Source organism: Ochotona princeps, chromosome 3, assembly GCF_030435755.1.
Source record: "Ochotona princeps isolate mOchPri1 chromosome 3, mOchPri1.hap1, whole genome shotgun sequence".
Taxonomy (NCBI): Eukaryota; Metazoa; Chordata; class Mammalia; order Lagomorpha; family Ochotonidae; genus Ochotona; species Ochotona princeps.
The window spans coordinates 74,815,105-74,842,962 of record NC_080834.1 but is presented as its reverse complement, the minus strand read 5'-3'; the positions used below and the strand labels follow the sequence as shown (position 1 = coordinate 74,842,962).

The 27,858-nt window shown below is 37.8% G+C and overlaps 1 protein-coding gene across 1 annotated transcript in view; it reads left to right on the top strand.

Moving 5' to 3' along the window:
* CIP2A (cellular inhibitor of PP2A) overlaps positions 1-27,858 on the top strand; it is a 44,088-nt gene that overhangs the window by 3,162 nt on the left and 13,068 nt on the right. Inside the window, exons 2-16 of the mRNA XM_004593211.4 lie at positions 1,241-1,388; positions 3,717-3,829; positions 4,659-4,753; positions 5,210-5,306; positions 8,093-8,215; positions 8,339-8,484; positions 14,836-14,911; positions 17,695-17,913; positions 18,972-19,131; positions 20,522-20,663; positions 22,096-22,195; positions 24,136-24,254; positions 26,031-26,226; positions 26,621-26,695; positions 26,780-26,890. Coding sequence (XP_004593268.2) covers positions 1,241-1,388; positions 3,717-3,829; positions 4,659-4,753; positions 5,210-5,306; positions 8,093-8,215; positions 8,339-8,484; positions 14,836-14,911; positions 17,695-17,913; positions 18,972-19,131; positions 20,522-20,663; positions 22,096-22,195; positions 24,136-24,254; positions 26,031-26,226; positions 26,621-26,695; positions 26,780-26,890 — 1,920 coding nt within the window. The remainder of the gene's footprint in view (positions 1-1,240; positions 1,389-3,716; positions 3,830-4,658; positions 4,754-5,209; positions 5,307-8,092; positions 8,216-8,338; positions 8,485-14,835; positions 14,912-17,694; positions 17,914-18,971; positions 19,132-20,521; positions 20,664-22,095; positions 22,196-24,135; positions 24,255-26,030; positions 26,227-26,620; positions 26,696-26,779; positions 26,891-27,858) is intronic.

The window sequence follows — 27,858 nt, the reverse complement described above, 5'->3', positions numbered from 1 at the left end:
CTCCTGGCTTCTGCATTCAGATCAGCTTAGCCCTGGCCTTTGCAGCCATTTGGAGAATGACCCAGCAGATGGAGGATCTCTCTCTTTTCTCTTTGTGAATCTGCCTTCCAAATAAAAACAGGTAAATCTTTAAAATATGTAAGTGGATCAGCTGACACTAAAACCTGTGCCCTTAAGGGAAGCCACCACTGCAGGCTGCAGCTTAATTTAGTGAGCTGCAAAGCCAGCCTAGACCTGGCCTTTTAAAATTCAGTATTTAGAGTAGGTTTGGTCTAATTCAAAACTAACTAATGCCCTTTTTTTGATCATTATGGGGGAAAAAAGTAATGAATACATTTGTGGGACATTTTATGCTTTTTGACAACTCATTTTAGTGTTTGAATCTCAACTTTACTTCCCTTCTTCCAACACCCCTGTTCTCCCTTCCCTTCCTTCTCTTTCCTACTCTTCCTTCTTTCCATGCAATTTCTAGGCTATAACAACATAATAAAAATGGAATGATTGAAAATGAAATTTCTCAGTGCCTTTCTGTCTGCTTGAAAAGGTTTCTCTCAGAGTTCTCCATAATCTTAACTTCTGAGCTCATGTGTTGCCTTTGGGAAGGGGCTGGAGTAATCTCATAATTTCACCCTGGACATCATTTTCTTTCCGCAAAATAAATGGAATAAGTGAACTTGGAATTCATTTATACATGAAATATATTGACACTGGAGTACAGATTTGTGTATTTATTTTTCTGTTGTAGTCTGGATAGTCAAAACTTACTAATACTTGAAATAGACAATATTATAAAAGTAATGCAAGGTGTAGGTGATCTTTGAGGCAGATACAATATACATTTTCTAGATTGTAGAAGGTGGCAGTCACACCTTGAAAGAATTTTTTTTTTATGTGAAACAGAGAAGAGGTGAAAATTATCACCTTCACTGTTACTTTTTGCATTAAAATGAAATACCTGAAGTAAATAATTTCATATTTTTGGAGGATTGAAATCTCAGATCAGATGACCAGTTTGGTTTTGTTTGTACTAAGAGCAGCAAATGACAAAACATCTTGGTGGGAACCCTGGTAGGTGTGAACTGTCACAGAAAAGGGACTGGAAACATGGGTAGAGCCGTGCTTCAAGCTTTAATTCACAACTCTGATGAGAAATGTGTTCCGAGGGCCTGCTCCCAATGATATTCAAAATCTAATCAGTAGAATCAACTTTTAACTAATACATTTGGGTCACTGTTTATAGGTAATTTCTGGACAGAAGCTCACACGGCTGTTTACATCAAATCAGATATTACCAAGTGAATGCTTAAGTTGCCTGGTAGAACTCCTTGAAGACCCAAACATAAGTGCTTCGTTGATCTTAAGTATTATCAGTTTACTGTCTCAATTAGGTAATGCATTTAATTTCACTCTTTTTTTGTTTGTTTCTTTGTTTTGTTTTCAAACATAAATTCAACCTTTTCAAAGTACAGATTTAGTTAGAATAATCTCTTAGGGAATGATTGGCATTTAAAGATTTCATGCCGAGCTTCTCAGAACTTTTATACCTTGTGCATGTCTTTAATGGAGAATGTTCTCCTATGTAGCATTTTTTAAATTGTTGGACAAAGACACCTGAAAGAAAAAATTAGGTGTTCTACTGAACAGAATGGACTTTAGGAAGATATGGCCTGCTTGTGAGTTTAAAAATGCTGATGAAAAGATCCACACATATACTTAATGTCAGTGTTAATTATACCATTCAAAGGCAAATATGTAGTAGTTAAGGAATCATTGAACTTAAGAGTGAAAGTACTGATGTTGGGCCTGACACGTTAGCCTAGCAGCTCAACTCTTCCCCTTGCAGATGCCAGGATCCCGGGTGAGCACTGGTTCCTATCCCATCTGCTCCACTTCCCTTCCAGCTCCCTGCTTGCGGCATGGGAAAGTGGTAGAGGATGGCCCAAAGCCTGGCCTCAAATCATCTCAGCTCTGTTGTGGCCACTTGCGGAGTGAACCAGCGGATAGAAGATATGTCTGTTTCCCCTCCCTGTAAATCCGACTTTCCAATACAAATAAATAAATCTTAAAAAAAAAAAAAAAAGAAAGAAAGAAAATACTGGTGCTGCATTGTTTATTTTTCTCATTTTTAGTTTTTAACTTTCATGTGATAGTCAGTTCTCTCCCTACCCACCCCCAATTTTTGGGTAGGCGTATATATCTATATTTGATTGTAAAATCTATGAATGTTTAATGTAAAAAAATCCACTGATACAGAATTATTAATAAACATAAGCACAGTCCAATAGAATTTTCTTTAGTAGTGGAGTGCTATTTAATTATTCTAAATTTAAATAGCCATATAGAAGCTAGTGATTATCAAATTAGTATAGATATAACACATCATTTCTACCTTTGAGTATAAAATCTTATTTAACAATTTAATACGTGTTTTTTTAGATTTCTCTGTGCTACTATAAATCATATTAGATCTTTATTTGATCATTTTTAACATGAATGATGATACCCAGCACCATTTCCCATGTTACTATATGTTTTTAAGATTTATTTGTTTGGGCCCGGCACTATAACCTAGTGGCTAAAGTCCTCACTTGCATGCGCTGGAATTCCGTGTTCTAATCCTGGAAGCTCCGCTTCCCATCCAACTCCCTGCTTGTGGTCTGGGAAAGCAGAGGAGGCCGGCCCAAAGTCGTGGGTTCCTGCACCCATGTGGGAGACCCAGATGAGGTTTCAGGCTCCTGGCTTCAGATCTCAGCTCCAGCCATTGCAGCCGCTTGGGAAGTGAATCATCGGACCAAAGATCTTCCTCTGTCTTCCTCCTCTCTGTATCTGACTTTGCAATAAGAATAAAATAAATCTTCTAAAAATTAAAAAAAAAAAAATTTTTTTTATTTGAAAATCAAAGTGACAAAGAATAAGAGAAAGCATGCATCTACATGGTTTACTCCCCAAATGGCCGTGACAGCCTTGGGCGGAAGTCCACTGAAGCCTGGAGCTGCTCCCAGGTCTCCCAGGTGGGCAGCCCGGTCACAGGTACTTGGTCCGTTTTTTACTGCTTTTCCTAGGCCATTAGGGAACTAGATCAGAAGTGGAGCAGCTGGGACTTGAAGTGCCCAGAGAGGAGCCTACATTGCAGGTGGTGACTTAATCCTTCCTGCGTGATAATGTTTCTTCAATGGCTAACTGCCGTAATTAAAGGATACTATAATTTATGCAGCCATCCCCCTAATGGTGGACACATGTACTTTTTGAAGTTTCTCTGTTAAAATCAATCACATGATGCATCTATATGCTTTTGGATAAATTCTGAGAGTGTCAGATTAGTTTAAAGTTTGATAGCCATTACTAAATTGTTTTTGAAATAACACTGCAACTGCTAATCCAACTTGTAGTTTGAATGATTGTCTTTCAGCATTTAAATACATTAAAATATTTTAAGTGATAATATTTTCACTTATAAATTACATAGTTTTTTAGTTAGCACACTTTGTAGAGATATTTCAGGTTCATTGAAAAATTGAAATGATATCCTCTTAATGAATATTTACAAGCATGTAACACTAATTTTTTTTTTAATATTGAGAAATCATATGAACCTCTGAATTCGATTGCTAAACAAAAATTGTTATATTATACTTATTTAATGGTAAAAATGCTTTTTTTTTTTTTATTCCTGAAGATCTTATTTTAAAACAGTGTGTGTTTTACTGTCTTAACAGCTGTGGACAATGAAACCAGAGACTGCCTTCAGAATACATATAACCTGAACAGTGTCCTGGCAGGAGTGATCTGTCGCAGCAGCACCTGCCACAATGACTCAGTGTTTTTACAGGTATGTACTTCTGCACAGTTTACTATCTTTTCATACCTATTCTTAGATAAAAATTGAGAGTAGTTGTTGTAAATTGCTAATGCAGAGTGTATTTGCTGGAATAATACTATGTGATTAGGCACAATTCTCACTAGTAAGAGCTAGCTCACACACATGTATCACTTCTTAAATACTTCAAGAGAAGGGAAGCTTTCCCACATCCTGCATCATTATTGAAGAAGTACAGTTCTGCAATATCACTGCTTTGAATTATAAACACAAATGTTTTCATTTTGAAATGTAAATTATTCATATTAAAATAGTAATTTGAATTGGATTCAAGTGTATTCTGCTAAGGAAACATCCTATAAAAGGTAAAGCTATAGATTTAGTCTTAGTACAGATTCCGTGTTCTCATTCCCATTACATTTAATTGAATCTAAACAGGCATTACTTGTAAGACAGGAAGACATCATCAATTAAAGCAACATGAACTTTTAATGGTATTAACATGTAAAAGAAAATTATCTTGAGATTGATGATGATGATGATGATGATGATGATGTGTGGGTGAATCAGCAGAACCTATATTCAAGTTAAAGATAATTTAAGTGAACAAAATTGGAGATTATGTTCTATTTGAGAAAAAATGTATAGAATGTATAAACAAGAAAGGGACCCTGAGCTTATTAGTAGTCTTGTTATTTTGTATGCGTTCAAGGAAAATACATTTTTTAAGAAATAAGGAAGTTCTTGCCCTGGCCTCTGCCATCTAAAATGGTGCTATATGTTCTCATGATGAAGCAGTGTGTTTTTATGTTTATAGTCATGACTCTTTTCTTATTTACAGTGTATTCAACTTTTGCAGAGGTTAACTTATAATGTCAAAATGTTCCAGTCTGGTGCCAACATAGATGAATTAATTATGTACCTGATAGATCATATGTGAGTATGTAACCAAACATGTAACAAGATAATCTATTGTTTTTAAGCTGAAACCACATGGCAGCTCACTTTTTCTTGCATAATGGTTTGCTAACTTTTAACTGAATGACACTGTGAGTCTTATTTGCTCCTTAGATCACTCCAAATCAAATGTTGTAAAACGGGTATAATTTTCAAAAAGAATTTATGGAAGGAATTGTTTTTTTGCCCAACAAATGCATAAAATAAGAATTTTGTGTTTATGTGGGACTTAGAATAATAGTACTGATGCTGATGCAACTGAGTGGAGTAATTTAATTTTAAAGCGTAAAAGTGGTCAGTACTATTCTGAACTTTCATTGATGTTAGGTTTTTTTTTGCATATAAAAATTTACATGTTCCATTGCTCTATTACTTGACTAATTTAGAATTAATACTGTTTTTATTCTTTGTGTTTAAAATATTGCAACACAACAGTCAGTCTTCTGAAGATGAATTAACAATGCCTTGTCTGGGATTATTGGCAAATCTTTGTCGGCATAATCTTTCTGTTCAAACATACATAAAGACTTTGGTAAGATACAGAATTTTTTCAAGTTTTACTTGATTTGTAATAGATTGTATATTTAGAGAAAATAGTACTTGTATTTTTGTTTAAAAAATATAATGAGAATTCTTAAATATTGTTCAACTGATCCATCAAAACTAATGGAAACTGAAACTGACATACGAATATCTTGAAGCATTCTAGCTTTTGTGTATGTTGTATTGAAGAGTACAAGTTTTCCCTTTTCTTGTATCCTTTTATTTGTCATTTGAGAACCCATAAATTGTTATCTATATCATAACAAAAGTTAAAATATCCCTAGGAGGCCTATTTACTTCACTCTTGTGTTTGCACTGTCAATGGTACCTCTGCCAGCAAGATCCTGAGTGAGCAGAAGTGTCAAGTGCCTGGGGCTGGAATAAGTGAAGACCCTAAAATGAAGTGAACTGAGCTACTTTTTGAAATAAATTAAATCAAGAAATTTAATTTATACTTTAAAATGTTTTGTAGAAAATTTCCATGTACAATATTTAGAGTTGTTTGGCACTAGATTAAATATCTCATATAGAAGGAGAGACACAGATAGATCTTTAATTCACTAGTTCACTACCCAAATGGCTGCACATTACTTTTCTTAATTTGGGAGATTGCTTGGCACTAGGGCCGTCCTCTGCTGTTTTCCTAGGCATCGTAGCAGGAAAGTGGATCTCAGGTGGACAGCCAGGGCGGGAACCATTGTTCTGATATGAAGTGTCCTTGTTGTGAGCAGTAGCCTAACGCACAGGCCACAGTACTGGTACCTGATCTGTTTTTTAAAGTTAGAGTTTTATTTTTGAGCTGTGATAGTGTTTCAAAAAGCTTTATAAAGAAGAGGGGGGGAAGAGTGGAGAGCTGTTAGTATGAAAATATTTATGTGTACAATATATTTTCTGTTCCCAGGAAAAGAAAACTTGCCGTTTTTAGTAGGCAAATTTTATAAAGGCTAACTATTCATAATTCCAGTTAGAAACAGCTCCTCACTACAGTTGTACCTGTGGGTGCATAAATACAGGAAGAAATCTGGCTAACTCCTAGAATCATGTCTTCAGTCAGAATGGTTATAAGCAAATTTGACAGTTAATTACTACCCTAAATTATATAACACAAAATATTTAATTTGCTGAGTATTTTCTTGTTTTTCACATAATTATGAGTGTACCTCTTTTTCTTCTTTTTCAAGGATTAATTTATTTAAAGACACAGAGTAACAGATCTGCTGGTTCCCAATGTCCAGGACAGCCAGACTGGACCAGGCCAGAGTCAGAAGTCTCAAACTCCAACCTCATCTCCCATGCGGATGGCTGGAGTCCATGTGATGCTCCATTTTTCAGTGCTTCCTCGGGAACATTATCAGTTAACCGGATCAGAGTGGAGCAGCCAGAACTAAAACTATCACTTAGATGGAAGATGCTGACATGGAGCTTAAAGCACACTGCCATCACCTTCATTATATTGTTTAAATTTAATTATTTAAGAGGCAGAGAGAGAGAATGAGTAAGCAATAGAATGACTAAGCAAGAGAGTGAGCAGACCACCACCCACTGGCCCACTGCTCAAATGCCCACCACATGAAGGCCCTAAGCAAGGTGCTTGGAACTCAGTCCATGTCCCTTACGTGGAAGAGAGACCCAATCAGTTGAGCTGTTACTTTAGCTCCCTGAGGTCCATGTTGAAAGCTGGAATCGGGAGCAGAGCTGACCACTGATTGCCAGTTTTATAAGATTAATGTTGCAAAGGAGAAATTTAGATTCCTGATAAATGGAAATTCAGAGGTTGTTTATTATAAACAAGCAGCATTTTCAGAAAGAAAAATTAGTGAAGATGTACAAACTACTAGGAATTAAATTTCTTCTATATTTCCCTCCCTAAAATGATAATTCTGGACTGAGCATGGTAGCCTAGTGGCTGAAGTCCTTGCCTTGCACACTTTAGAATTCCATATGGGCACTGGTTCTAATCCCCTCTGCACCACTTCCCATCCAACTCCCTGCTTATGGCCTAGGGAAGCAGTTGAGGATGGCCCAAAGCCTTGGGACCCTGCACCTGCATGGGAGACCTAGAAGAAGCTCCTGGCTCCTGGCTTCGGATCAGCTCAGCTCTAGCCGTTGCAGCCTCTTGGGTAGTGAATCAGCAGATAGAAGTTCTTTCTGTTTTTCCTCCTGTCTGTGTATCTGAAATAAAAAAAATAGTCTTTAAAATAATAGTAATAAAATAATAATTCCTTGGTAGTAAAGCAGGGTATGAATTCTAAGAGTTCAAAGGAAATATAGAGTTGGAATACCGATGTGCTTATCTTAAGTATTATAGGGAGCTATTTAAGTTAATATAAAAGAAGTGTTTGGGCAGATGTGGTGTGTTGGTTTGGACACCCATACTGCACATCGGAGTACAGGTTTGACTACACAATTGCACTTCCCACCCAACTTCCTAATGTGCTTGAAAGATAACTGAGGATGGCCATGTACTTGGACTCTTGCCATGCACATAAAAGATTAGGGAAGGTTCCTGGCTTCTCGCTTTACATTGACCCAATCTCAGCTTTTGTGGTGTGAAACAGTGAATGGAAGGTATCACTCTTTCTGAACCCCCTCTCTCTGCCACATTTCCCTTCAGATACATGAATAAATCTTTGTTTAAAAAAAAGTAATAATCATTTCTTAATAAAATTGATATGATGCTTATTGTAAGTTTTGTCACTCTGTAGCAGATTTACTTTTTTGAAGGAAAATGTAAAACTTAAACTTTTTCATTCTAATTGTGTTTTTTTTCCTCAGAGCAATGTGAAATCACTTTATCGAACACTTATAGCCTTCTTGGCTCATAGTAGCTTAACTGTGGTTGTATTTGCACTTTCGATATTGTCCAGTTTGACTTTAAATGAAGAGGTGGGGGAAAAGGTAAAGACGATTTTTTTTTTGCTTAAGAGGTGTATGGTTTCTAACATTTTTACTCTTTGAGGCTTTTTACATTTTATGATGTTATTAACTTACAATTTGTGATTTACTTAATTTGTTTTTAAGCTATTCCATGCTCGAAACATTCATCAGACTTTTCAACTAATATTTAATATTCTCATAAATGGTGATGGGACACTGACTAGAAAGTATTCGGTTGACCTACTGATGGATCTCCTTAAGAATCCTAAAATTGCTGATTATCTTACCAGGTATGACTTAATTTAGTAAATTTTAGGCCTTTATTATTTTACTTAACCACAACGTGTTTCTGATAAAGTGACATTTTAGAAGTGGTGGTCTTGGATTCTACTTTAGTGTAGGCCAAGTTAAAGACTAAGTTGAAATGTTTTAATTTACTTTACTCCCATAGTTTTTGTTTTCCTGAGTGAACTGAAATGTAAAAGTAAAGCAGGGGTGCATATGGGTATTTCAGTTTTTGTCTGAATCAGATGGGTTGTGTCATTGTCCAAAATGCAGACATTTTCAGCAGTGGCAGTTGCCCAGGCATAGCTGGCATGAATGTGATGTGGAGCATCTGGAACGTGGTCCAGTACCACTCTGGGCTGCTGGTATCACAGGCAGCAGCTTCACATAGCCACTGTTACTGGCCCCTCTTGCAATTTAAGATGTGACAACAAAACTAACACAAACTGTTTCCTAAGAACTTTACATATAGAAGGTTTGTTCTTAACATAGATGTTAGCCATCTCAGAACATATTTTTTCTCTCTTAAAAAGGTAGGGATCTTTAACCTAATCACTAAAAAAGAAGCATTTTGCAGTTTCTCTTAGCAATTCAAAGTGCCAACAACACTGTTTTTGGACATAGGGGCTATTATTAAGTAAACTATGAGTTGCTTTTAACATAAGCATTGTGGTACCTTCCATGACAGTCTGATAAACAGTGTGCCTGTTTAGAACTTGCAGATAGGTAGTATAAGTAACGTGGACAAAGGGATAATTCATATCCCAAGAGAACAGAGTAGGGTGGCACAGGATTTCTTCATGGTACTTAGAACAATATGCGATTTAAAACTTTTGTACTGTTTGTTTCTGGAATTTTATATTCAATAGTTTTACCTGAGCTTGTGCCTAATTAATTGAAACCGTACAAGTATAGAGAAAAATGAGTATTTCTGCATATTCATCCTGCCAGATAGTGTTTGTTTAAGTTTCATAGTAAACAGAATCAGAAAAACTAAAGGATAATTTGATAATTTTGATAATTTGATTTAGCATCATTAAGAGGTTAGTTAAGGGCTTGATGCGATGGGTCAGTGCCCAAATCCTTGCCTTGCATGTGCCAGGATCCCATATGAACACTGGTTTGTGTGCCAGTCACTCCACTTCCCATCCACTTGCCTGCTTGTAGCCTGGGAAGGCAGTAGATTATGGCTAAAAGCCTTAGAACCCTGTGATCCCTTGAGAGACCCAGAAGAATCTTCTGGCTCTTGGCTTCAGATATGCTCAGCTCCAGCTATTGCAGCCACTTGGAGAGTGAACCAGTGAATGGAAGATCTTTTACTCTGTCTCTCCTTCTTTATACAAATCTGTCATTTCAATAAATAAGTCTTTTGTAAAAAGGTAAAAATAGTAATTAGTTGAGCACTCATTCTGTAAACCTCTTAGTTTCATTCTCTGTCTAACCTAGAATTTCAGCCAATTCTTGCAAGTCCTTTGCTTATCTGTTCTATTATTCAGCAAAATCCCAAGAAGAAGCAATCCCATCTGATTGGATTTCACAAATTTGCCTGAAGAGAAACAGTGTCTGTGAATGTGATTCTGTTTCATGCTCTTTGAATCATGTCCTACTATTCTACGAATTTAGTCTCTTCCATCAACTATTTTCACATGATTGACTGATTTTGTTTTTTTAGTTTATATAAAGATGTCCAACTTTCAACTTTTCCTTAAACTGCATAAGCTTCCTAAAATCTGCAGTGTCTAAAACTTGCCATGTGGTACAGCTAGTAATCCTGCTTGCAATGCTGGCATCCCAGATGAGTGCTGGTTCTAGTTCCCTGGGACTGTGCCTGGGAATGCAGTGGAAATTGGCCAACTACCCCCATTTTGCTGTTCCTGACATCTGGCTCCTGGGGTTATTGTAGCCATTAGGGCAGTGAAACAGCAGATGGAAAATCTATTTCTACCTCTCTGAAACACTACCTTTCAAGTAAATAAAAATCTGATGTATATTCTATTCAAAATGGACATCAAAATTTTACCATAGTCTTAATGTTTTATTTTCTCATTTTGTGAGGTCATACCAGCCAGTAAACAGAATCTCCGGCTTGGCCAGTGATGATATGTCATTTGTCTACTGCTAGTTTTTGTGTCATATTTCCATTGAGAATCAGGAATACTTTAAGATAATTTTTCCCGTTTATTTATTTTATTTGAAAGGTGGCGGTACAGAGAGGAGGACATAGAGGGGGAGATCTTGCATTGCCTTATATCTTATTCTTTTTGAGATTCAAATCCAGGAAGTCTTGCCTGGTTAGGACTACCCTGTCAAGTCTGGATTTTCTACCCATCCTCTGTTTATAGCATCACATACATTTATCATTCCACTGTAGTTTACCTTACTTTATTAATCAATATTTTTGCCTCCATTCTTAGACCATGAACTCCTTAACAAGTTATAATTTTCCCTAGTCTAGAATGTACTCAGTTACATAGATTATGAATGATTCTTCTCTGGTCTGAAATTTCCTAGAGTTGTATAACAAGGTGGCTGCCTAGTATTTCTGTTAACTATAGAACTTATTTTAATACCTGGTGATTTTAGATGCTATTTAGAAATAAGTGATCATATTATTAGTTTATTAGCATATGACTTTGATCTTTGAATTTCACTAACTGAGCATAATATTTTTAAGGCAATCAAGTTCTTAAAAATTTTAATGATTTATTTAATATATGAACCATTGTGTTTCAAATGGCAGGACCAAATAGCAATAAAATGTATGTTCCACATTTTATGTCCAGGTGACCTTAAGCTTACAGTGGTTTGAGATATGGTTTTTGACTTTCCATTGGAGCAAGAGCTATATGTATATAGCTTCTTTTTTTTAAAGATTTATTCATTTTATTACAGCCAGACATAACACAGAGGAGGAGAGACAGAGAGGAAGATCTTGCGTCCGATGATTCACTCCCCAAGTGAGCCGCAACGGGCCGATGCACGCCGATCCGATGCCGGGAACCTGGAACCTCTTCCAGGTCTCCCACGCGGGCGCAGTGTCCCAATGCATTGGGCCGTCCTCAACTGCTTTCCCAGGCCACAAGCAGGGAGCTGGATGGGAAGTGGGGCTGCCGGGATTAGAACTGGCGCTCATATGGGATCCCGGGGCTTTCTTTTTTTTTTTTTTTTTTTTTTTTTTATATATAATCCATTTTATTGTATTGTTGACAATCTTTACATAGTTAACTATAGTTGAAGGAAAATCAAGAAAGAGAAGGGAAAAAAAAAAAAAAAAAAGGTTCAGGGGGATAGGGAGGTGGGCAACGCTATTATGTCCATATTGTTTCCATCATGTATCTGAGGTAAAAGGGGGTATTGAGGGAGAAGCCCCACCCGGTTTCCCGCCCACCCCAAGTCCCATATGTGGGGCATGCTCTGAGATATGTGCTCAAGTGGAGTTAATAGTTCTCCAGTTATGAGTCACTGCCAGTTTCGCTCGATGAGGTGGTCCACTGATTGATATGGTCCATCATGAAGTCTCCATTTGTCCCATATTTCGCTGCCAACATGTAGCTGAGATGAATGATTGTCCTATTCTGTCTTCTGTCTTTTCTTGGTTAGAATTCTGAGTCCAGCAGTTCAAGTGGGGAGATCTCCAAAGATACTTTGATGTATTCCCAGACCAGATTCTTGTATGTTCTAGCAAGCACAGGGCCCGGCACAGTCCATCACCCTGATCAGCTGGTGGTTGCAATTGCTGTGTTGGTTCTGTTTTCAGTCCCGAGTTGCACTGGAACCAATGGGTGTTGCAGTCCAGTCTGGTTCGGCCCTTACATCAACCAGTGGGAGCTGCAGCCTAGTCGGGGCGACCCACAATAACCCCCACCAAGCCTGCCCCCTACCCTGGTTTGCCAATTTGTGTAGCAGAAGACCAGTCTGTCCCCCATCCCATTTGGCTCTGGTACTTGTCAATGGGTATTAAAGCTTAGTTCTATCTAATCGACTCAACCATCCAGCCCTCACAGATGTTGTTGAGTGCCTCTGTCTAGCCATCCCAGCCCCCGTCCTAGTTTTCATGCCCTCCCACGGGAATAGTGACCCAAGAAGGGGGAACCCACTTTTTCCCTCCCAGGTCTCTCTGTCCCGGTTTATGCACTCTTTAGGTGGTCCTGTGATTTGACTCGACAGAATTAGTCCCCAGTGCCAGCTTCTGCCAGCTGATGCTGTGGCCCTGATCTTGTCCACATGCAGCGCACAGGTGTTGTAGCCTTGCTTAGTCGTGTCTGTCTCTATCCCAGCCAACACTCTCCAGTGGGAGTGGTTGTCCAGCGAGGGGACCAGCCCCTTAACCCCCCCGCCAGCTCTGCCCCTCCCTTCCTGGATCTCACGTGTGCTGGATGGGTGTTGCATTCATATCCAGTACAGGCAACCACGCCCTGGCGTTCCAGAATGTGTACTGGTTTTGTCGCAACCAAACCCGGCCCATTCCACACTCTGTTCTGGTGATCGGATTTGCCAGAGGATGACATGAACTGATTCAGCCTGGCCTGCTCCTGACCCATGCTGAATGCATGCCAGTGGGAAACTTTCCATGGCCTATTCTGGGCTGTTTCCAATCATGCTTCTCGCGCTTACCTGCAGGGACTGTGTCCTGCCAGAGGAGTTGCCCAGGCTCCTCCATCAGAACCCCTCCCAATGCCAGATTTTGCGCTTGCCAGGGGGTTCTTGAGCCAACCCTACTCAGTTCACCTCCTGTCCTAGCAGGAACAGTGGCTTTTCCTGGCTGGCTTTCACCCCATTCTGACTCTTGTTGTTGGATGTTTCAGCCCAGCCATGGCTCGTCCATACCCACATACAGCTCACACATGGCTCAGAAGGGGATTGAGACCCAGCCTAGTCAGTCCCACATCTACCCTGTTTCTCCATAACACCAGATGGTGCTGGGATCTGAACCGGCCTGGTGCATCCAATCCCAGCCCACACTAGTGCCTCGGGTGACTGCAACTGTTTCCTAGATAGAACGCAGCCCCCATTCCAGCACATACACCCCTTGGTGGGAACCTCATCCCAGCTGTGGCTTCCCAGATTGGGACCGTTCCTAGCTGTAAATCACGCACCTACACGTGGTTGCTCCGAGGACCATTAGGTGCCAGCCTGCTACACAAGCCGGAGCTTATCTTTTACTTGATAGGTGTTCAAAGCTCAGCATTATTAAGGGATTGGAAGTTCTTCAAAGGAAGAGTTACTGGCATTGGGAATCTTTAGGATTGACTCAGATCCCAGAAACAGTGGGGTCACTCTAGAGCTATCTCAGCAGCGATTCAGATGTCCAATACCCCAGAGCTCCCCGGCCGGGCGGCCAGCAGGCTCAGCCTGGCGCCAAATGGCGCACTGGCCGCCCGGGCCCAGCCTGCCATGAGCCATGGGCACATGGCGGACTGGGTTCGGGATTCGAGCTAGACGTCCTCTCCCGCAGCCCTCGGCTCGCCTCTGGCAGCCGGAAGTTAAATCCTGCAGGCCCGAGGTTGCGCCCCTCCCCAATCCCGTTCACCCACCACCCAATGAGGGTGTTGGGTGGGTCCCGGACATGCCCAGTCACGGAGGCCTCCCCCCTCGGCGTACTCACCCCAGAAGGAAGCAGGCCGCACCCAGGCATGTCCGGGCCCAGCCCGCCATGAGCCATGGGCACATGGCGGACTGGGTTCGGGATCCGAGCTAGACGTCCTCTCCCGCAGCCCTCGGCTCGCCTCTCGGATCCCGGGGCTTTCAAGGCGAGGACTTTAGCCGCTAGGCCAAGCCGCCGGGCCCTATATGTATATAGCTTTATCTATCTAGATAGATAGATAGATAGATATAGATATAATAGAATTCAGTGTTCTTTTCGAGTTTTAATCTTGAGAACAGAGACGACTTCCATCTGCTGGTTCACCCTCCACATGGCTACAATGGTCAGAGTTGAGTTAATCAAAACTAGGAACCAGGATCTTCCACATTTCCTACGTGGGTGCAGGGGCCCAAGGGTTTGGTGCCATCCTCCTTTGCCCATATGGGATGCCAGCACTACAGGGCAGAGAATTAGCCTGCCATTCATAAATCGTGGGTAAACAGCTGGTGCTCTTATAGTGTAATTGTATTGGTAAGTCATGGTTTTTGGTGGGTATGGTATATTAAATGCCTTTTTAACTTTGGATGGATTTAGGGGCACCTGTATAAGCTTTATAAGGACTTTAAAGGTGGTATTCTGTACTAGGAGTCCAAATAAGTAAATGCGTAAAAGAAATTAATTTTATATACATCTTGTAGATAAATCCTTTTAGCTGCATCAGTTTCTTAGTGTAATTGTCGCATGATTATTTGGGATATACTTTTAAACCTAGGTATGAGCACTTTTCTTCATGTCTTAGTCAAGTACTTAGTCTTCTCAATGGAAAGGATCCTGATTCTTCTTCAAAGGTAGGTAAAAACGTGACACTTTTTTTAAGCTCTAAAAAGTGTTATGTATAGAAGAAGCGAACTGCACCAGTCTCTGAATTATTACAAATCGAAGCAGTTATGCAACTTCTAGATCAGAAATTAGTATATAATTGATGTCCTATAACCCTCTTGTGATCGTGTTTAATCAATCCCTACCACTTCTTATCTCTTACCGTTACTAAGGGTTAGAAGCATATTGACTATTAATAATGTATTTTTTCCTAATTTTGCAATTATGTAAATAGAGAAATATATATGTACACATAAATATTGAATCCAGATATTTTTGTTCAATACTATGTTGCAAAATGCATTTGCATTTCATAGTTAATCTTTTTTTTTGATGTATTTGGGTTCAATAAATTATCCTTTATTTATCACATCCTGTATAGCTTTTAGTAGACTTATGAACAGATCTACGTTAGCTTTTTACCTTGAACTGAAATTTCTGTGTCATAGAGTATACATATATACAGTAGACACTGTGAAATAGAAAGGATTTCGTTATACCTGTATATGAAGATTTTGTCATTGCGCATACTTTCAAGTGCTTTATGTTTCCCATCTTTTTCGTTTTAATCCTTCTGATAGTTGTAGAGTAATATCATTTTTTTCAAATTTGTGCTTCAGCAATGATCAGTAAAATAATGCATTCACATACTTGTTACCCCTTTGTGTCTTGTTAAAGTGCTTGTTAATTTCTTGCTCGTTTTTTTAATGCTTTATCTGCCTTTCTCACATATATACCAGTTATTTTGGGATGTAGATTACATCCTAAATTTTCCTCTTGTGAATTGCCTTTTCACTCACTTAGTGGTGTCTTCATCTTAATTTCTTGTTGTAGGGGAAAAACTTGTAGAGTTTTTTTTTTTTTTTAATACTGCATAGGCTTGTTCGATCATAAGGTCAGTTATAACCTGAAAAGTACACTACAAGGAATGAATATTATAGATCAGTATTTTGAATGAACAAACTATTTTACACATCTAATCTAGTCAAAACCAATGATATGAAAACATCATGTTTCATTACCAATTGTGAATTTTCCCAAGAATGCAGTGGTTGCTTACCATATGAGAATGAATTACCTTCTCACATTAATAGAAAGGAGCAGAAAAATCATATTCTCATCTCATTAATGAAAAAATAAACAGGTAATAAATTTTATGTTGACTTATGATTAGGAGACCAGGAGTAAAAGAAAACTTCCTTTCTTTGATAGAGTAACTATCAAAAATCTATTGCATCATCTTTCTCTTTTTAATCTTTTTTATTTCTGAGGTAGAAACAGAAGAGTTCCCATCTTGTTTCATTCCTCAGATGCCCCCGCTGAGATTGTTCCTAATCCCTTAGAATTGTAAAGAGTCCAAATGTCTTCAGTAGGGGAATACATAAGTCACTGTGTATTTTCACATTAAGATTCTACATAGCAGTGACAATAAAAATGCAACTACATGTAACAATGTGGGTGAGTCTCCCATAAGGCTAAGCTATAGAAGCCAGACAGGGGGTGTGTGTGTGTGTGCATGTATGTGTGTGTAGAAGATTACATTAGGTGTCAATTGATAGACAGATTTTTCTTTATAAACTTGCAGACTGACAACTAAATTTGGAAATGGTGAGATCCAAAATAACCAAGATAAAAAGATAAAATTAATCTATTTGTTAATGAATCTAGTGGAGAGAATTACCTATTTAAGATATTTAGGAGAAGATGTATATGGGTCCTGGAGTTAGAGTTCCATTTGCTTATCTGGTTGCTAGTTACACATAGTTATGGACACTGGGGAAAATTCAGCTAGCTTTGTACTGTTTTATTTGTTTATTCTTAGCATGTAATGAAACTAATATAAAGCTATCTGCTTGTATGTTAATAACATGCCTGTAGTGAGATATGGAATAAGATAGTAACACTGTTTATCCTCAGGACCTATAGTTAATTCAGTGTTTGATTTTGGAACCATGTGTTTGTACTGCCTATACAGTAACAAGTTCTGAGAATAGAGACAAATCAAGTACTACCTTTCATATTTAAATGAATAAATCAAGTATTGTTTATCATTTGTTACAGTAGATGCCATTGGGCTGAATCCTGTTAAAATTGGATACTACCAATTTGATTGTAACAAATCATAATTTCCAGTAAGCAGTCACAAAGTTAGAAAATTGGTTGATAGGCAAAGAGATTCCTTTTCTTTTTTTGAAAAAAAATTTTTTTTAATGTTCAAAAGTTAGGGAAGATTTTTGCTTACTGCTTAAGCTCAGTAAGTTGATGTAAAACATAACAGGAAAAGGCCCAACTTATTCTGCAAAGAGGAAAGGATACAGTAGGGGAGATAATAAGCATGATGATGGTGCAGTATGCAGACATAGTAAGGTTTTAGGCAAGGTGGGGGGGTCTGGTCACCTCTTCGAGCCTGCAAAATGTAGTGTGGCCCTGCTAAGGCATCCTCAGATGAGGTGCAAAATTCAATATGTCTATACCAGGCTAATTTTTTAAACTGATAATTTTGTGGCCCATAAAGTATTACTAATCATATTGTTAATTCTCATTTTGTTACTTTAGCTTCATTTTTGTTACTTAGAAAAGATATTTGTGTTTAAATACTATCAAAGGAACGTAATTAGTAACTTGGAAGTTACTTTTGATTTTTGTTTTAGAGTGCATTTTGTTTAATATATGGCATTTTGAGCCTCATCGTATGCTTGCTTTGTGTTTTGAAGTCTAAGTTGACATTTACTGAAGACTTTATATTGCACAGGTTTTAGAATTACTTCTTGCCTTCTGTTCAGTGACTCAGCTTCGCCATGTGCTCACTCAGATGATGTTTGAACAGTCACCATCTGGCAGCTCTGTTCTGGGAAGCCGGTCTAAATGTTTAGAACCTAATGTGGCTTTACTTCGTTGGATAAGCCAACCTTTGGAGGGATCAGAAACCTGTTCTGTTTTGGCATTGGAGTTGTTCAAGGAGATATTTGAGGTAATAGAATGATACTGATTTTCTGCTTTCATGGCTCAATTTGTTTTTAGTAGAATTCATAGCAAACTTCCAAGTGTTGATAGATTTTGGGAAAAATCTTACAGTTGTTAGTAATCATACTAGACTATAACTTACTAGATTTTTGTTCCTGACAGTCACATCTATTAATATTTTGCATACTTTCACTAAAGAGCTTATACCTACCCATTTCTGTAGTAATGAGCAAAGTTATTAATGAGGTTCTGATTGGTTATTGTATGAACACATTGTCTCCATCTCATTAGATACTATATTGTTTTATTAACTGTTGAGTAAATTGACTTAATATTGAAATGAATTGGCAGATGGCATCCACTGTACTTAGGCATAGGATACAGACCATGATTTTTACCTTCTCGTAAATTCTGTTGGGGAATTCACTGTTCTGTGCTGTTTTTCCTATCATCCAGCCTACCTTAATGTCCCTTGGCACAAGTGTATTTATAGTGACTTATGAGGATACTTGAAAAAGTCCATGGAAATTGCATTTTATAAAAAGCATGAAATGGCTGAGCTTTTTATCAGTAGAATCAGTGATAGTGTTACTCAGGTTAACATGTTTTTTCCTTTCTATCAAATTAATAAGAATGTATCTTTATGCACTGAAATAAACTAATCTATTTTCATTAAAGGTTATGCACAAATTATTTTATGTTGATTTTGAATAGTTTATGAGATTCCTAGAAATTATTTGCAGTTTGGAGACTTAAGATAAATATGTCTTGTTCAGTGTTACTATTGCATTTAAAATATTTGGGATTTTTTTTTTTCAGTAAATGCTTCTAAATGTAGAGTAGTTTTTAAAGTCACAATATTATTAAAAATGTCTTATAAAAAGCTTTAATTTCCCTCAAGACTTTCAAAAGGTGAATTTTAGATAATTTTAGTAAGAGACTTGAAACAATAGAGTATTGAAGTAAATATAAGAGATTCAAAGACACAGTTAGACTTAATGAGGACTCTTTATGTGTTCTGTATTGCGTCTTAATTTTAATTGTTCGTGGTGGCTGATTCTCCAGGATGTCATAGACTCCGCTAACTGTTCCTTGGCTGACCATTTTGTGACTCTTCTGCTGCCGTCAATTCTTGATCAGCTTCAATTCACAGAACAAAATATGGATGAGGCCTTAATGCGAAAAAAGTGTGAAAGGATGGTAAAGGCCATTGAAGTTTTATTAAATATCCTTTGCTCTCATAAACATTAAAGCATTTTTTCATTGTACTATGATACTGCATATTGTTCTCATGTATTGAGAACCACTGAACTAAAGTTTAAACTGTAGAGAAAGTTTTTAAGTTTTTATTGTTTTTGTTTTTCTCTGTAAATGTTTTAAACAAGTGCATTTTACAAAATGTGTTAAACTTGAGTGGAATAGTTGTGACAGTTTGATATCTAGAGGTATGTTGTGAACTAATTAGTCCTACTGCTTGTTATCCTCAAGAGATTTATTTACTTGAAAGAGTTACAGAGAAGTGAGCAGAGAGAGAGCACACTTCCATCTGTTGATTCACTCCCCAGGTAGCCATAATGGCCGGGGCTGGATGGGAGGAAGTCGACAACATCTTCCAGGTCTCCCATATATATGGCAGGTTATAGACATCTGAGCCATCTTCTGCTTTTCTCAGACCATTGGCAGGGAGCTGGGACACAAACTAGTGCCCATATGGCATGCCAGTACATTTGGGATGCTTTATCTGTTATGCTGCAGTGCTGCTCCCCGTGTTTGCTTTTGAAAAAATTGCTGCCCATAAATAATTTGGGGGCTCTTTTATTTGTTGGGAGAATATATATCAGATATAAGAGTACTGAAAGAATTGCTGAGATTTTTGTTTGAGTTTTTTTGTTTTGTTTTTTTGTAACTTGCCTTTTTAAAATAAAAGCATGCATAGCATAAATGTTTTTATGATGAAATGAGCATTCCTGGGTTGCATTAACTTCTTTTAATTCAGCAAATATTTATCAAACTGTTGTTGTCCCTAGTGGGGAAAAGTCCTCTCTCTGTTTTGCATTTGAGTTAGAAATGTTTGATGCGGTCCATCTCTTACCAGTTTTTTAAAAGAAATTTGATCTCTACTTTTCTAATGTGCCATGGAGTTAATATAGTAATAATTATACTGGATAGCAGTGATAAGACAATTTGCACAAAGTCATCTTTTTTTTTTAATATTTTATTTATTTTTATTACAAAGTCAGATGTACAGAGAGGAGGATAGACAGAGAGGAAGATCTTCCATCTGATGATTCACTCCCCAAGTGAGCTGCAACGGCCGGTGCTATGCCGACCCAAAGCCAGGAACCAGGAACCTCTTTTGATTTTCCATGCGGGTGCAGGGTCCCAAGGCTTTGGGCCATCCTCGGCTGCTTTCCCAGGCCACAAGCAGGGAGCTGGATTGGAAGTGGAGCTGCCGGAATCAGAACCGACACCCATATGGGATCCCGGCGCATTCAAGGCGAGGACCTTAGTCACTAGGCCACGCCACTGGGCCCGCACAAAGTCATCTTAAGTGTTATTAAGTATTATACAAAGCATTTTGAGTATTTTTGTTTATATATCTTAACAAAACTTACCTCTGTGTGGAGATGATACCCTGAAAATGCATATTGCAAAAATTCTGACTACTATCAAGTGTACTACTCTGATAGAACAACAATTTACATATGGCAAAATTGATTTGGGATTTGGAACAAAAGTAGCAGATTCTGAATTATGGTAAGTATATGAAATGTTGGTATTTACATATGTTTTTTGTTTGTTTGTTTGTTTTCAAAAGACACAGAAATCCAGTGCTCATTTCAATTCCTAAATGTCTACAACTGTTGAAACTGGGGTAAGGTGAAGCCTGGAGCTGGGAGCTAAGTCTGGAACTTTCCTATGGGTCATGGGGACTTAGTTTTTATGCTGTCATCTGTTGTCTTCAAACATGTGCCTTAGCAGGAAGCTGTATCAGAAGTGAAGGAACTGCTACTAGAACCAGTCTCTGATGTACAGCACTAGTGTTCCAGGCAGCACCCTAAGTACTACACTGAATGCCCACTGCATGGCTTGTTTTGTTTATTTTGATTATTTAAGGTTCTCAACATGTTTTCTAGAGCTTCTTTAATTTGTACTTGTCCATTTAATTTTATATTTTTAATTGAAAAGATTTGCAAATTTTTAATTTTGTTTGAAGGAAGGCAGCCACTACTAATGATTCCCTAACAATAAGCCTGACTCTTCTAAACTATTCTTTCTAACATACCAGTGATTGGAGCCCAGCCAGATGGCCTACTGGCTAAATCTTCTCATTGCACACCTGGAATCCCATATGGGTGCCAGTTCGTTTCCCAGCTGCTCCAATTCCCATCCAGTTTTCTGCTTGTGGCTTGGGAGAGCAGTAGAGGACGGCCCAAGACGTTGGATCCTTGTGCCCACTTCAGATCATCTCAGCTCTGACCATTGCAACCACTTGTGGAGTAAACCAATGGATGGAGGATCTTTCTCTCTGTCTCTCCCTCTGTAAATCAGCCTTTCCAATAAAAATAAATAACTCTATAATAAGTAAACAAATAGATTAACTAATTAATTAAATGCCAGTGATACATAAAGGTAGATTTGGTAGAAATAAGAAGATATTTTTTATGCCTTTCTGCCTTGTTAACAGAGTCCATCTAGTAAATATTGACAACTAAGTGGTAGACACTGATTATGTCAGTAAATCTGATGCTCAGCAAGAAGAAAAAAAACTCTTATTTTGTGAATTCTCTTTTAAGTACAAAACAGAGAGCATGTCTTTGTAATGATTCACTAGGTATCTGGTGCTCTGTATCTTCTAAGCTTACCCTGTATTCTTAATGTTATAGTGACAGAGCTGCAGTTGAATGAATTTTGTTTCAAGAGTACTATCTACTTGAGGCAGAAAATTAAAATATGTATTGATATTTAAGAGCAGGAAAAAAATTTTTAGAAATTGGTGCCAGTTATGAACTGTAACAGTGTTGATCTTTGTGATATTTGTACTTTACAACAGAAATAATACTTAGGTACAGTTGAGTTTTAACAAATAAAAGTGATTGTTCCTTTCATTCGTTTAAGAAGAAATAATCAGAAATAAGCACTAAGAAATTTTTTTATTACCTAATTTAAATATGAAATTTTTTTAAAGCAAACTTGCTGCTGATGTAATTTTGAAAACTCTTGATTTGATGAACAAACTAAAACAATTAGTTCCTGGTATGGAAGTAAGCTTCTACAAAATCCTTCAGGTGAGTATAAATTCTTTAAATGTTGTAGTTTCTTTGTACTTAAATGTTTTCTAATATACGCTTTTGCTTCAATATTTTTACCCTTGAAAAGATGCTTCTCTTAGTATTCTCCATCAAGAGAAAGGTTAAAGTTAATGTTGTTCAGTGTGATAGTGTTCTTACTAGACATACGTTTTACATAATTTCACAGAAATTGAAGATAATTACATATGATTCTAAGATTTTCATTATAATATTTGCAGTATCTGAATAAGAACTCTAGGTCTGAAAATACAAAATACAAAATTCTAATCCTAATCCTAACCCTAACCCAATTTATTGTGGTATTTGGCTTTTATTTGCTGTTATGGAATCAGGTAATGTAAATATTTCCCATGAGCTGAGCAAAGGAGGTTATCTTTACAGACATAAAAGAACTTAAGAAAGCAGTAATAGAACAAAAATGATTACTTATTTCAGTTACTTTCCTTAGAGAATTAAAACAGGAGAACTTCCTTATTGTAGGAATGCAACTTTGACTGAAAGCACATTTTTGGTTTTTGTTTTCATTTTTTTAATGGACACATGTTAAGCTCAGTTTGATTATGTGACACCCAAATGATTTTGTTTTGGTCTGACTTTTTGGGATCCAGTACAGATACCTAGCCAGAACCATGGCCTAATGTAGATTTTGCTTTACAATGTCCACCTTTATATCTACTACACCTGGATTATAACAAATGTTTAACAACAATGTGTAAATTAAGTTATTACAGTAACATAACAGAGAAAATATCCTTATAGTAGACACTCAAACCTTAGGCAGTCGCTACTTGAGGGCCTTGACAGAATCATGAAGAAACTGAATCAGAGACCAGCATAATGGCTCAATTGGCTAATCCTTTGCCTGCTAGTGCTGGCATCCTATATGGATGCTGGATCCTATCCCCGCTGCTCCACTCCCCATCCAACTGCCTGCATGTGGCCTGGGAAAACAGTAAAAAATGGTTCAAAATCTTAGGAGACAGTGAAGCCCCACAGCTGCCAGGTTCAGATGGGCTCAGCCTTGGCTGTTGCAGCAACCTGGGGAGTGAACAGCAGGTGGAACTTTCTGCCTCTGCTTCTCTCTGTACATTTGCCTTTCCAATAAAAGTAAGTTAATCTTTATAAAAGAAAAAAAAAAACTGAATCAAAATATTGACTCTACCAGTTGTTGAGCGATGAAAGCTTGAGCAAGTCATTTCAGCTGTTTGAATTGCCATTTCCTTTACTAGAAACTGAATTTCCTCTATGGAAAGAGATGTGAAGATGAAAGTTTTACATATATATAAAAACATGTAATTTATATAATTTTGTAGCATGAATTTTACTTGAATATTTACAAGGCATTTTAATTTAACTTTATAAGCATTTTAATTTTGAAAACATTTCATTTCTTTACTTTGTTAAATCAGTTTGATTTATGTCAATTCTTAGGACATGTCTTCATGGTAAGTAGAGCTTATGGTACAAATGTAAAATATTGGCATGCAGGACCTGACCTACACTTGAAATATTTCAAGTATGTCCTTGCAGTCATTAAATCTGGCCTGGTTAACTTGAAATTTCCTTTTCTTTTCATGGAAATGATTATCCAATTTTAGTTTTTCTTGTAAATGATAACTAGGAAAAGTGAAACAATAATGCATAAGTCATGGAATCTTAAGTTCATCAAAAACATTTAAGGTATAATTTACATAGGCTCAGTTGAATGTGCTCAAAAGATTTGTATGTTCATATTGGTTCCATGACTATATATATCTATAATAAAGCAAAGTCTAGCAGACATTGAAACAGCAGTTAGAAACCATTTAAATTTGACATAGAATTACTTTATGATTTAGTTCTGTTTACTTCTTTTCCCCAAGGAACCTGACATTATTTACTCTTTCTGCTTATTGTTTGGTTTCTGATTTGTTTAGGATTCACGTTTGATTACTCCTTTGGCTTTTGCTTTAACATCAGATAATAGAGAACAAGTGCAGTCTGGCTTGAGAATACTGTTGGAAGCTGCTCCACTCCCAGACTTTCCTGCTTTAGTGTGAGTTGTGATTGTTTGTAGTATATCTTAAACTGTTGGGATATCCGGCCATTTCTCTGGTAATCCTAAAATAAATGGTTAATTGGACATTTTATTGAAAGTCAGTACTCTTTGAGTTAACTTTAAAAAATAAATTTATTTTATTTTTGATGATATTTACCTAGTTAAAAGGATGCTTGCCCATGTGGACCACTGATTAGGGTGTGGAGGGTTGAGGAATGGGGCAAAGTGGATGAGACAACTGTTTCCAACCTCCTTTTTTCTTCCTATGTCTGGGGAAAGGGGAGGGAGTTGCTCCCAGTAGCCCTACAGCATCAGTACCTAGGCATGTGATGTCATCCTGTGGTCCCCCATGTGGAGCATATTCTAAGGGTACTGCTTAAGAGGTTTTGATAGTTCTGAAATGCTACTGATTGTTGATTTCATTGCTCCAAGGTCCACTGGTTGACATAGTTTACCTTAGAGTCTCAATTTGCCCAGATATTCATTGTCGAAGCTTCTCCAGGAGAGTTGCCCAATTTGTCCTGTCCTTTGTGTTACTAGATGTTCTCTGCAGTCCTTAATGAGCTGGTTTTCATGTCTTCCCTAAACATCTAGGCATGCTGTCCACTGCACAGACCTCAGCAACCATGGAGACCCAGTTCTGATATACTCCATGGTCAGATCATACTGATATGGTTAGATCATATCCTATGATTTCCCCCACGGTTGGAGTTCTGAGTCTAGTGGTCTGATCAGGCGGAGTCTCCAGAAACCTCACCCGAGGTGACCCCAGACCTAACTCCTGCGTGTGCCAGCCAGTATGGGCTCCAACTCAATCTGTCACCCGCATCAGGCTACACTAATGGTTGCAGTTTGCCTGGTCAGTTCTGTTCTCGGTCCCATCTCATTCGCAAAACAATAGATGCTGCAGCCCAGCCCATCTCTGCTCACCATATACTCAGCCATTATACACACCAGCAAGAACCATAGCCTAGTGGGAGCAACCCCAATAACCCCCACCAGGCCCACCCCATTCCTAGTTGCTGCACATGCCAGTGTGTGAAGCAGACTGTTTTAGTCTGTCCCGCATCCCATTTGGATCTTATACATATCAGCAGATCTTGGAGCCTATAGTTCAGCCTGACAATAACACTATCCAGCCTACACTCATTCTGGCGAGTGCCACTGCCTGTACAGCCAGGTCTACCGCCAGCCCTGGTTCCCATGCTCACCAGTGGGAGCTGCAGCCCATCAGCGGGGTGCCCAGACTTTTTCTAACAGGCCAATCCACAGGCCCAGATCTTGCACTTTGCAAAACATGTTGTATCTTGGCCTCCCAGATTATTTTAAGAACATGTGAAAGATATTCTAATCGTTTTTCTTAAAATAAGATTTCATTTATTTGAAAGGCAGATTTACAGAGAAAGATCTGTCTACTGGTTTAATCCCCAAGTGGCCACAACTGCTGGAGCTGAGCTACTCTGAAGCTGGGAACCATGTTCCTGTACTGGTGCATGCTCCCATGCCGGTGCAGGGTCCCAAGGTTTTGGGTCATCCTCTGCTTCTTTCCTAGTCCACAGGCAGGGAGCTGGACAGAAAGTGGGGAGCTGGACAGAAAGTGGAGCAACCATTACAGTAGTTGGCACCCAAATGGGATCTCGGCATGTTCATGGTGAGGGTTAGCCTGTTGAGCCGTTGCTCTAACCCCAGGATATCTTAATTATGTATCAGCTCTTTCCTTGGCTCCATTTTTATGTAATTATTTCTTTTATTACTCTCTTGATTCCCATCCAGACTTGGAGAAAGTATAGCAGCAAATAATGCCTACAGACAGCAAGAAACAGAGCATATACCCAGAAGGATGCCTTTGCAGTCATTAAATCGCAATGTTTCTGCATCGAAAAAGTGTGTAACTCCTCCCATTCCGAAAGACTCTGTTCCTGGGTTGAATATCGAAGAATTAATAGAGAAACTTCAGTCTGGAATGGTGGTGAGTGAAAGTAGCAGTTATAACTGGGTTTGCCTGCTATGTATTGCTTTATGTCTGTTCTGCTTTTTACATTTTAACAACTTTATGTAAAAACTTGATCTTTGAAACCTTTTATATAAAAAGTAGCAATTGCCTAGAAAGTTTAAAAAGAAGAAAAACTAGTCAGAAAACATAAATTGTTCTTTACTTAGTCTTCCTCCATCCCACATCCATCCATCTTAGAAATATTTTTAATTGATGTAAGCATACCAAATCTTAAATTTTTCTTAAGTAGCTAGAGTAATGAAATATTTGTGACCCAACTTATTGTTTTTTAAAATGTCTTGTTAAATTTTAGTGGTTTGACTGCCAGGTATTTATGTTATTTTGTCTATATATTTTGATTTTTCACTAGGTAAAGGATCAAATTAATGATGTGAGAATATCTGACATAATGGATATATATGAAATGAAATTGTCCACATTAGCTGTGAGTACAGGTGTGTTTTAATAACAAATTTTTGTAGGTGTTTTCATTAAGCAAGAAAAATCAGTGTTGTGTTTTTTCTTATAGTCCAAAGAGAGCAGGCTCCAAGATCTCTTGGAAGCAAAGGCTCTAGCCCTTGCACAGGCCGATAGACTGATTGCCCAGTACCGTTGTCAGCGAACTCAAGCCGAGACAGAGGTATGTGACCAACTAATTGGAACACAGGTTAATGGATTAAGAAAATGCAAAGTGTTAATTAAATGTTTGTTATACTAATTGGAATTGTCCTCAGCACTTGACATGACAATTCCTACCATCTTGAATTTTTTCCGTCATTATCTTTTATTTCTGAACCATTCTTAAGTATTGGAGCTCCCCAGGATTAAGAATTATATTTCAAACTTTTATTTTTGTGTCCCACAATTGCCAAAATATTAATTTTCTGATTTTGTATGTTGAACACTAAGTGACTCCTGTTTAGCTGTATTTTATTTTATTTTTTAATACATTTTATTATTATTATTATTATTATTATTTTATAGTACAGTTTCATATTCCCTTATCCCCTCTCCAGTTCCGCCCCCCCCCCCCCCAGTTCCTCTATATCATTACTAACATATAGTTCTTCATACTCAGTCATATGTCCATCATTGCGGGCCTGTACAATGGCAGAGAGTCCAGAATTCTATTGTCAAGATATAGTAAACAGTTTCATTTTAAGTCCATCTTTGTGTGGAAGCAGAAATGCATACCACACGACATCCTCACATCTGGATGTTAGTCTCCATTTCACAGCTACTGTACATCCCCTTAAATGAAAAGTCATGTTTCAAAATCAACAATAGAAAGAAAAGAGGAAATTTACAATGCCATGAAGTTAAATGACATGTTACTAGATATGACAGTCTCCATTACACAACTACTGTACATCCCTTTAAATGAAAAGTCATGATACAAAATCAACAGATAGAAATTTACAATGCCTGAAGTTAAATGACATGTTACTCGATATGACAGTCTCCATTACACAGCTACTATACATCCCCTTAAATGAAGAGCTACAAAACAAAATCAACATCTGGGAGAAAAAAGAAATTAACAACACCAAGAAGTTAAATAACGTGCTATTAAATGACTAATGTGTACCTGAAGAAATGAAAATCAAG